Source organism: Juglans microcarpa x Juglans regia, chromosome 5S (genome assembly GCF_004785595.1).
Source record: "Juglans microcarpa x Juglans regia isolate MS1-56 chromosome 5S, Jm3101_v1.0, whole genome shotgun sequence".
Taxonomy (NCBI): domain Eukaryota; kingdom Viridiplantae; phylum Streptophyta; class Magnoliopsida; order Fagales; family Juglandaceae; genus Juglans; species Juglans microcarpa x Juglans regia.
Window position 1 is genome coordinate 3320263 of NC_054603.1, and position 11747 is coordinate 3332009.

General features: G+C 37.3%; 1 protein-coding gene across 1 annotated transcript; it reads right to left on the bottom strand.

The window, feature by feature from the left end:
• Nucleotides 1-9464: 9464 nt before the first annotated feature.
• Nucleotides 9465-11358, bottom strand: LOC121266908 (UPF0481 protein At3g47200-like). The gene is made up of 3 exons (XM_041170759.1): nt 10451-11358; nt 10362-10396; nt 9465-10311 (listed from the first exon to the last, which is right to left on the bottom strand). Exons 1-3 carry the CDS (start codon nt 11263-11265, stop codon nt 9680-9682), a joined length of 1482 nt encoding a protein of 493 aa, XP_041026693.1. The 5' UTR covers nt 11266-11358; the 3' UTR covers nt 9465-9679.
• Between the last annotated feature and the right edge of the window lie 389 nt (nt 11359-11747).

The window sequence follows — 11747 nt, forward strand, 5'->3', positions numbered from 1 at the left end:
GGAAGGGTCATTGTGCCGAACGATGCTGCCTTAAGGGCAAAACTATTACATGAAATGCACGACACCAAAGTAGGGGTCATTCGGGCGTCCTACGCACGTTTAGGAAATTAAGACAACAGTTTTATTGGCTTGGGATGCATAAATCAGTGCAAGACTACATCAAGGGATGCGAGGTATGCCAAAAAATAAAAGCCGAAATGTTAGCTCCAGCTGGCCTTCTTCAACCACTTCCAATCTCGTGTCAAGTATGGGACGATATCCCCGTAGACTTTATCGAGGGCTTACCAGTGTCGCAAGGAAAGGACACCATCATGGTGGTTGTCGACAGACTTAGTAAGTCTGCTCATTTCCTTACTTTAAGTCATCCTTTTACTGCAAAAACTGTAGCAGAAAAATTTGTGGAAGGCATCATCAAGCTTCACGGTATGCCCAAATCAATTGTTAGTGATCAGGACCCAATTTTCATCAGTAACTTTTGGAAAGAATTTTTCAAGCTATCGGGCACCAAACTGCAACTTAGTTCCGCATACCATCCACAGACGGATGGCCAGATGGAAGTCACCAATCGCTGCGTCGAACAATATCTTCGATGTTTTGTTCATCAGTGGCCACGGAAATGGAACGGCTATTTACCTTGGGTGGAATACTGGTATAATACGACATACCATATCTCAACAGGGATGACCCCTTTTCAGGCGCTGTATGGAAGATTGCCACCTTCTATTCCGATGTATAAAGATGGACTATCACCGGTACATGAAGTTGACCAGCAACTCATAAACCGGGATGAACTGCTACGGCAACTGAAGGCCAACTTAGAGAGATCAGTGAACAGAATGAAGCAAATGGCAGATAAGAAGCGAAGAGACATTTCATTCGATGTCGGCGAGTGGGTACTTTTGAAGCTGCACCCATACCGCTAGCAAACGGTCTTCAAACGGGTCCATTAGAAACTAGCTAGCCGTTTTTATGGACCCTACCAGATTTTAGAGAAGATCGGGCCTGTTGCATACAAATTACAGTTACCAGAAGGGGCGCGTATTCACTCGATGTTTCACGTGTCACTCCTCAAACGATACCAAGACAACCGGGGGAACGCTGAAATGCTACAGGCCGAGTTACCACCATTCACCGATGAAGGGGTAGTCTTAGTGGAGCCACAAACTGTTTTAGACAACCGTTGGATCAAGCAAGGAACTCAACTGGTCGAAGAAAACTTAGTGCAATGGAAACACCTTCCAGCCGAGGAGGCAACCTGGGAGCCAACAAAGAAGTTACGGGAGATGTTTCCGAATTTTGACCTCGAGGATAAGGATCCACTTGATGGGGGAGGTATTGTTAGGCCACATTGTTCGGAGAGGGGCCATAAGCCAAATCCCAAATACTTGGGATAAGTTGGGACGTGAAGAACCATTGCATGCATGTAGGCGGAGCCATTAAACACGTGAAAAGCAAGAATGGACTGGGTCTTGGCAGGCGAGAGATTTACGTGCGAGTAGTTCAGTGGGATCGTGCGAATGGGTCTTCGAAAGTGCAGAGTTTTTCGTTATTTTTATTTCCGTTAGTCATGTTCTGTTTTTATGTGTATTGGCATACTCTATTTTACGTGTGCTTCTGTTATTTTGTTAGCTCTGTTTTACGTGTGTTTCCATTAAGTTGTAAGTGGCCTTGCTTATTTAAGCAGCCGAAGTTGTTAATGAAAGGAGAAAATCATTTGCATCCAAATTGTGATTCTATTCTCACCCGAAGAGAATATAATTATTCTTACATTTTATTATCTGTATTTGGGACCTATCATATGCTGCTTCCGTGCGCGTGAGCGCTGCTGTCCTTTCTTTGGTTTTCTTGCCAGGCCCAAGAGACTTGTCCTCAGAAGGTCGAGAAGATGGGTTGGCTTTTTACTTTCTCCTAATTTTTGGTGATCTTTTTTTTGGCTCGATTGCTGATTCATTAGTACCATTTTCTGGTTACTTTTAATGAAGTCATCAATCAATTTCTCTAGCTCATTAACTCCTCGAGGAGAAGATAGGGAACTTGGTTCTCCAGCAAGAACAAATCCTGTTGACAGAAGGCTACACTGTCTTGTTTTATATTCAACTCTTTGAACTTGTCTTCAACAGCAAGGTATATGTATTGCAAGATTGCGCAGCCGTCGACGACCAATATCCAGGCGAGGTCAACATCATTTTTGTATTTTTCGTTCACCTCCTCCTCGAAGCAGTCCCTGAGTTCCTTAATTTTCCCTTCAATCGCCGTGAATATGTCTTCTATACCCTTGCTGCTACTTCTGACAAACTCTCTTGCCAAATCAAGCTTGAACTTCTCTGCAAGCTGGTACTTTTCCTTTCCATGATGGATAGGACCCAATGATACCACTCTCGGCTCGTAGTACTTGACGAAATGTTGGTGATCTCGGAGCAAGAATATAACCTTCTGTATTGTTGGTGTTTCGGATATTCGGACTTTATTCCCCTCCTTTTTAAACATTTTAAACCCTTCCTCTCTGCTTAAACCGCTCTGCGTCTGTGCCTCCTCAAGTTGGTCGCGGCCTTGGCTTGTTTCACCAACTTCAATTCCGATCACACCTCTCTTCAAAGCTCGCAACTCCACCTTGGAAACATGAACACGCTTCGATTCGGCCATTGCAAGTAGCAGCGCAGTACTTCAATCTGGTAATTAATATTAATTGCTGTTCTGTAGTTCTTAATTTGGCAGTAGTACTTTTGGAAACCTTAGTTCGAGAAATTTGGAAATATTGTTAGCTTTATAAAGCTCTGAATATTTTTCATGACTTGAGAAACAAGATAGCCAGTTTGGAATATTATACAGCACTTTTGGAAAACTTGAGTTTGATAAATATAGAAATGTTGCTTTTACTCGAAATTAAAGCTTGGAATCATATGCACACACATCACTGAAGCAACTGTATTTCATGGCTTGACAAACTTAGCAAGCTCGGAATATAATCTACTATACTGGTATCGCACGGCTCCATACCAAGATTGCCGAAATTAGATTATGGATTTCATCGATTAATTAAATGAATTTATATACGTCAAGATATCTCAAGTTCTTGTTTAAACGTGAGCGTTTTAAGTGGGAGACAGATATACACACAAAATGAGTCATACAATACTTATTATTGTTCATTTAGATTTAATACAAATATACATGTATTTGATATATATTTGTAAACAATGAGACATTAAATTTTAAAAATATAGGCAAAATTATGTCTGTTTATAGTTTTGGATTTTGGGCATTATAGGAGCTTTTAAAAAAAGACTACTGCTAGATAAGATCCTAAGGTGGGCAAGTCCTTGACGCTCTAATTGAAAAAAGTGACTAAATAGATTTGAGATCCACATAAAATATATTTTGTTAATTACAGACCTCGCTTTTTTTCAAAATAAATGTATGAGGCTTGCACATCTTGAGAATATATCTAATATTACTCGTAAAAAAATTATACAACTTCACCTTTATTTATTTAGTTTTTCTTTATTTTCCTTCACAAAGTGACATTATCTCCCAAAAGATTGTGAATTTCACAATATGAAAATACTGGTGCGATTTCATCATGCATCCTCTAAGTTCATTACATTTTCAAAGAATTAGATTTTCAAGCATCTTATTTTTGGAACATGCGGCTGGATGTCGAAAAAAAATATTAGATTCTTTGAAAATAAGTCCTCATTTGGGTAATCTACTGATTAGATTCGTTAAAAACAAATGAGGACTAAGTCGATTTTGGTAAATCTCAACCGTACGTTTTTCTCAAATTCGCTAATAGACATGAAGTTTGTCCCATCAGCATTTATTATAATTGCTTGAAAACTCAAATATTTATCATTTTGACATTGATATTTACCAAATATAATTGAATTTAAATTTTTAAAGAAACAAAATGCAAAATGTTGGTGTGGCAAAATAAATGATCATTAATTACAATTGATAGCAATGGTTGGAATTTCACAAAATATACATGATATGTTTGTTGTGACAAATACACAAACGATGGCAAACAAAGCAACGATCAAACAATCACACAATACAAAATTTATGTGGTTCGGTTATGTGCCTATGCCCACTGAGTTGCAGAAGTTTTATCAATTAGAGGAGATTACAATCACACAATTTCAACTTACTATCTTTAAGACCTTTTCTCTCACAATATACACTCGCACTTTTGCCTTTTTGATCTCTTTAAAAACTGCTAAAAACACATGTACGATAAGTCAAAATATTACATATTTATAGAAAACGGCTTTGTAAATCCTAATTGGCAAAAAATATGTCTTTTGCTCAAGCAGCGTGTTGAGCGTGCTTTGAGCGAACAACCAATGAACCTTGGCTAGAGCAGTGTGTTGACCATAACTCGAGTGAATAATAGGGTTTGTCTCTCACTCGAGCCCACTGTCTCGTGAGACTCAAGCGAACTCACTGGTTGAGTTTTGCTTGAGGTGCGAGCCCATTATCAAGCACACCTCAAGCGAATTCACGGGTTGAGCTTCGCTCTAGCGTTAGGATGAGCGACAATCAAGCAAAATCACGAATTGCTCCTTTTCTGCTCACGAACCAGACTCCACATGTAACCCAACAATCTTTCACTTGGAGATTGGTTCCACATGCTAGCCATTGTTTCCAGCCAAATCTTATCACCTCTGCAACTCACAACTCCCATCTTCATGTCAGAAGGCGAACTGAAGTCAGGCCCGACTTTAATCTCTCACATGCATTGCCCTATGTCGGCATATCCACTGAGCGACTCACAACTCCCACTGACTAGGAGTATCAGGTTTCGAACCACCCTGGCAACATTAGCCAACTTCCCTAGGCTTACACGAGAAACGGATAAAACTGACTCCATTTTGCTTCCTCATCTGATTCGCACGATCAAACCTTCCTTTTTGCATTCCTGTATTTTCTTGCACATCACTAGACCCTGATGTTCAATACAAAGAGTTAGATATCTTACCATGCGCTAAGACCAGCGCACACTTAGTGATCTTCCATGCTCCTCTAGAAAATGCTACTGTATATCCGTTGTCATTAAGTTATCTCACAGGGATCAGGTTTTTCTTCAGATCTAAACGTGTCTGGCTTGTTGTAAAACCCACACGCCCCTATTTGGAAGTGTGATGTGCACATCACCCACTCCCACTACATCTTGTGCCTCTTCATTAGCTGCGTACATCTGACCAAAATCACCAGCAACATAGTTCTGCATGATCTCTCATGTGCGGTGCTATGGAACGAAGCCCTTGAATCCAACATCCAATCATCAACCAAACTGTGCACTGCAAGGATTAGGGCATCCTGTATTTCTTCAGCCACGACATTCACAGCGTCATTCTCAGCACTTTCCTGATTTCGGTAATCTCTTTTGATTCTGCCCGGCTTGCCACAACTCCAATACTTGACTCTCGTCTTTCTCTTGCCCCTGTTCTTGGAGATTGACCTGTCATGTCTCGTACCCCAATTGTCAACATTTAGGGCCAGTCCAAAACTCGAGAATTGACTAGAGTCTCTTCTAGGTACCTCTTCAACAAGGATCGTGTCACGTACGTCATCGTAGTTCAGTTTCATCTTGCAGGCTGAACTACTCACTGCCATCCTCATGGCCTCTAAACTATTTGGCAGCGATACCAACAAAATCAACTCTCTGATCTCATAATCAAACTTAATCTCTATAGAAGACAATTGATTTGTGATCGTATTAAAGTCATTCAAGTGTTGGATCACAGACAAACCTTTCGACATCTTCAGATTGAACAACTTATTCATCAGATGAACCTTCTTATTTGCAGACGACTTTTCATACATACCTGAAAAAGCCCCATGAGATTCGTCATGGTTCTCTCCCTAACAACATTGCACGCCACTGGTTTGGACAGGGTCAGTCGGACAACCCCTAGAACCTATCGATCTAACAGATTCCACTCAGTATCGTCCATACTCTCCGGCTTCTTTCTGAATAGTGGAAGATGGAGCCTCTTCCAATAGAGATAATCATCGATCTGCATCCTCCAATACTAGAAGTAAGTGCCATCGAACTTCTCGATCCCAGATGCTTTTAATTTGTCTCCAACATTGTTCTCCTTCAGACCCGAACCTTGACTCTTTATACCAATTGTTGTGATAAACACGCACACCAACGATGGCAATTGAAAACAAATAAAAGCAAGCAACGATCAAGCAATCGCACGACACACAATTTACATGATTCGGCAACGTGCCTCCGTTCACAGATCTGCATAAGTTTTATTAATCAAAGGAGATTATAATCACACAATCTCAATTTACTCTCTCTAGGGCTTTTCTCTCTCACAATATGCACTCGCACTTTTGCCTCTCTTGTTCTCACTGAAAGTTATTGAAAACACATGTACAATAAGTCAAAATATTATTTATTTATATAAAATGGTGTTGAAAACCTTAATTGGAAAAAAATACGGTCTTCGCTCGAGTGGCGTGTCATCCACGCCTCGAGCGAATAGCCAATGAACATTGGCTCGAGTGGTGTGTTGAGCGCAACTTGAACAAACGCTGTCACTCGAGTCCACTTTCGAATGCACTTCGAGCGAACTCACGGGTTGAGCTTCTCTTGAGCGCTAGGTCGAGTGACAGTTAAGCGAACTTACGGGTTGCGCCTTTTTTCTCACGAACCAGACTCTACATGTAACCCAACAACGTTACCCTAGAAACTCTACAGCACTCTGATCCTTAAAATCTATACATACATATATACACATATTAAGTTTGCAGCAATTAAGTTGTGTTTATATGATTTTATCCTAAACAAATTGCACAACTACAAAATGTCCTTATTAAAGTTAATTGGAGTCAAAATAACTATTAATCTTGCCGTGTTAAAAAAAAAAGAGCTAATATGACAAAGCTTCATCAAAAAGAGATGTATAAAATTAAATTTTCTTGAAAATCAAATTCTGTTGTTTCAACAGTACGTAGGCATTCTTCAATGGTTTACAAGAAAAAGAAAAAGAACTAGGGTTAATTATACTTTACTCATTTGAACTTTCATTCAATTCATAATGTATCTCCGAAACTACTAATTACATCAAAATGGACCCTCAAACTTTCAAAACTTTCCAATCTCTCATTTCCATTTACAAACAGCGTTAAAATGTGGGGCTTCTGCCTCTTATATAAATAAAATAAAATAAAAAATTAAACCTATCGGTTAACCCTACACCTCCGTGCATCTGTCTTTACGCAGCAAGCAAGCTTGGTACATGTTTTTTTTTTTAAAGAAAGGAGAAAACATGTTACACGAGGAGTCTTGCTTCAAACAATCAAGAACTATATATGTGATGCACGAGAAATATATAGTACTTCATTAATACCGAAAGTAGTTTTGTTTTGAACTCATTTGCTTAATTAACACCTTTTAATTATGATTCTATCCATCATAGATCATCCTCCGTCAAGCTGGCCGATATGTTTCAGATATATTTGCGCATAGAGTGTGGTTACTATGCTGTCCCACTCTTATCACTGGACGTACCGTCCAGTATAATTTTTTTTTCTCACATTTTTAATACATTTAAATATTTTTAAAAAATAAAAAAAATATATCAATACACTTAAAATCACTTCTTTAATCACTAAATAAAAAAAAAAGAATTCTGCCAAGCGGTCAAATGAAATGGTACAAATGCGGACAAAGTAGTGTTTCTCTTTGCGCATATTATTGTCGATCGATTATGAAAGTGGAAAACTCCATTGTACAAATATTTTTCGCGGCCAAGGTTTATTTTCCGAGGAAAAGATAAAAAGATACGATGCTAACTGTTCTATATTAACATAATTACACCAGAAATAATACTATATTACCAGAAATAATACCATATATTACACTTATTTCTTAATATTTCTTGATTTCATCTCACTTTATAAATATGACACTTTTTATTATTTTTGAATTATCATTTAAGGTTTGTGAACTATATGGAAAATAGTTGAGAGGTTTTATATATCCTGATCTAGACTTCATTGAGCAAGAAAAAAACTTATTTAAGGTCTCAATTATAGTATTATATGCTTAATTAATTAATGTGACATGGAAATATCTAAAGTTTACATAAAACTTAAAAAATTAACTTATATACTAGAATGAAAGATAACATTCTAAAAGATCACTTGATAGTTTCTATGAAACTAATAAATTCTAAATATTTTATTAAAAAAATAATACTGGATGGATATTATTTCATAAAATATTGTGGTAAAAAATTTTGAAACATATATTAAGATATTGTGCTTTTAGAATTTTTATTTCTACGTGTATATTGCAAATTATTGATATCTAATTTTATATATAGTTATGTTTTTATGATTTTTTAATCTCAATGTGTCCCACACTATTAAAAATTTTTATTACAAATTATCAAGATCTAATGTTAAATGCAGTCGTAAAGTACATAAACACCGCGCGCAATCCTTTTAACTATCACCCAGCTTTTATTTTAAGTGGAAGTACTTTAATTTGATGAGGCCAATAAATTATTTCACCCTTTTGTTAAAGCAATCTATTCAACATACAAATATTATGAACTTAAGAGATTTTACATTGAATATAATATACAGGCGAAAGAGCCATTAATTATTTGGACAATATTTATGGGAAAGCTGATCAATTATAGTTTTTAAATTCTAGGACAGGGATTCGTTGCATGATATTAATCAGTTTTACATACAGATTTTGTCTTACCATCAAATCAGTAGTACTAGGGAGGACTAAAAACAATCGCCTGTCGATAGATTATTAAAAAAAACTCACTGATAACAATTGCTGAAAAAAATAGTGACCGCAAAAAGTTTAGGAGATTATGGCCTTGTTTTGATATAAGAAGTGTTTTATCTGATTTCATCTCATCATTATAATTTTTATAAATTTTTATATAAAATATAATAAACAATTCAACTTTTTCAAATATCAAAATAATAATCATATTAAAAAATAATATTATAATAATATTTTATTTAAATTTCAACATTTACCATATAATTCAAATGATATCATATTATTGATGTGGCCGAGCTTGTTGTGAAATCACAATTTATTTTAAAAGTTTAAAAATATCACTTGTGCACCAGATTTTCTTTTATATTATATATTTAATGCGATCTCTAATGATAAATGAGATAAGTAAAATAGTTAATTAAATAGGATAAATTGTATAGTCAAGATTCTAATTCATATTTCTTATACAGTACATAATTATCAATTTTTTTTTAAAATTTTTAAATTTTAAAGTTTTTTAATAAATAAAAAATGATGTCTGTAAATCGGTGCATAAGAACCAGAGTTTCAACTTGAAATTTCTTTCGCAAAGTAGCTGATTCTGTTAACATGATCCTGATCCCAGATCATATGCTGACCACTCATCACCTCAAAATATATCAGAATCAAAATTATTTCGTCTCAAACACATTACATCAAAACCAAAACAAACAGATCAATACCACAACATGGTCATACGAGGAATAATTACCTTATGTAAAATCATGACAGACAAGTACAGAACTCCTATGGTTCTTTTATTAATCGGAAACAACCACGCGTCCGAGGCAAAAGAAGCCATTTCCTTTAGATAAGAAGATATAGATGCAAAAGAAAACCACGAACAAATTAATTATCCGTACCGTCGACCGATCATCCCTTTCGTAAGTTTTGATTGAATTTTTCACAGAACTTATCGCAGGGGCCGCGGGGAGAATCCACTGCATACCAAGTCTGAACGAAACTCAGAATAAGCGCTAATAATGCCCCAAGAAAAGCTAACACCGTCCAGGGGCTGCTGAAATGATTGTGAAAGACTTCAGCCATCCATGCCATCAAAGTGTTGTCGTAGTACTTCTGAATCTGATTCCTGACTTCCTTATACTCACGGAGGTCAGGCACCAAATCAGTGCCTATCTCATTGAAGAGCTGAGCCACTTCTTCGTCGCTGCCGAGGAGGTTAAAGAGAACGTGTGCTTTCCTTAGTTCCTTGACGTCGTTAGCTTCATCGATGAGTGAATCGAGGAAAGATACGTAAGTGGTGATGCCGAAGTCATTGTCGAAATCCAGACACATTTCGTAGGCTATTAAGTTCAATAACTTCGGCCCCGTTGAGTCATCCACTATTAGTGGAGGAAGCGTGAGGAATCCAAAGAAGTTGAGTTTTCTATTAAAATATATGTCTCTCAAGGAATTATTTTTACTTCGCTCCACATGAATTCCTGCTGCTTTAAGCTCCTGCACGTTGCGATACGATTGCAACTCGGGGCTCTTTTTTCGGTTCCCTAAAATCGCCGCAAAATCGCCGCAAAAGACAGTTTTTCTTGTAGAGAGCTTTCTGTACCATTTGATGATTGGGTTGTCGTTACGGCCACCTGGTTTGTCGGCTGATTTCCATTTTTCTCTGCGTTGTCGCTTTGTTTTTCTGGGCCCAAGAGACTTGACCTCAGAAGGTCGAGAAGATGGGTCGGTTTTCTTTTTCCGTTTTCTGGTTGCTTCACAGATTGCGGATCCCAACTTTTGTCCGTTGGTACCATGTCGTCATGGTTTCTTTTAATGAATTCTTCAACCGAATTCCTCAACTCGTTTCCCACATTGCTAAAGCTCATCAACAACTCGAGGAGATCATACGGAACTTGATTCTCCAGCAAGAACAAATCCTGTTGACAAAAGGCCACACTGTCGTTTTTTATACCCAAATCTTTGAACTTTTCTTTAATAGCCAGGTAAATGTATTGAAGGATTGCGCAACCGTCGACGGCCAATATCCAGACGAGGTCAACATCGTTATACTTCTCCTCGAAGCACTTCCTGAGTTCCTCAATTTTCCCATCAATAGCATCGCATATTTCTTCAATAGTCCTGCCGCTACTTTTGACAAATTCTTTTGCCAGTTTAAGCTTGAACTTCTCTGCAAGGTGGTACTTTTCCTTTCCATGATGGATAGGACCCAATGATACCACTCTTGGCTCATAGTACTTGACGAAATCTTTGTGATCACGGAGCAAGAATATAACCTTCTGTATTTTTGGTGTTTCGGATTTTCGGTCTTCATTCTCCTCCTTAAACATTTTAAACCCTTCCTCTCTGCTTAAACCGCTCTGCGTCTGTGCCTCCTGATCAACGGAAATGACAAGTTGGTCGTGGCCTAATTGGCTTGTTTCACCAACTTCTATTCTGATCACACCTTTCTTCAAAGGCAACTCCACCTTGGAAACAACAGGCTTCGATTCGGCCATTGCAAGTAGCAACACAGTACTTCAATCTGGTAATTAATATTAATTGTTGTTCTATAGTTCTTAATTTGGCAGTAGGACTTTTGGAAACCTTAGTTCGAGAAATTTGGGAATGTTAGCTTAATAAAGCTCGGAATATTTTTTATGAGTTGAGAAACATAGCAAGTTTGGAATATTATACATCACTTTTGGAAAACTTGAGTTTGATAAATATAGAAATGTTGCTTTTACTCGAAATTAAAGCTTGGAATCATATGCACACACATCACTGAAGCAACTGTATTTCATGGCTTGACAAACTTAGCAAGCTTGGAATATAATCTACTGTACTAGTATCGCATAGCTCCATACCAAGATTGCCGAAATTAGATTATAGATTTCATCCATGAAATGAATTTATATTCATCAACATATTTCAAATTCTTGCTCAAACTTGAGCTTTTTAAGTGGGAGATAAATATACACACAAAATGAGTCATACAATA

Excerpts from the sequence above, each read along its gene's own strand:
- LOC121266908 (XM_041170759.1), bottom strand. The coding sequence starts at position 11,265 with ATGGCCGAATCGAAGCCTGTTGTTTCCAAGGTGGAGTTGCCTTTGAAG. Across the intron at positions 10,397-10,450 it reads TCAAGTCTCTTGGGCCCAGA|CGTAACGACAACCCAATCAT; the intron begins AAAACAAAGCGA and ends AAACCAGGTGGC. Across the intron at positions 10,312-10,361 it reads ATCATCAAATGGTACAGAAA|GGAACCGAAAAAAGAGCCCC; the intron begins GCTCTCTACAAG and ends CGGCGATTTTAG.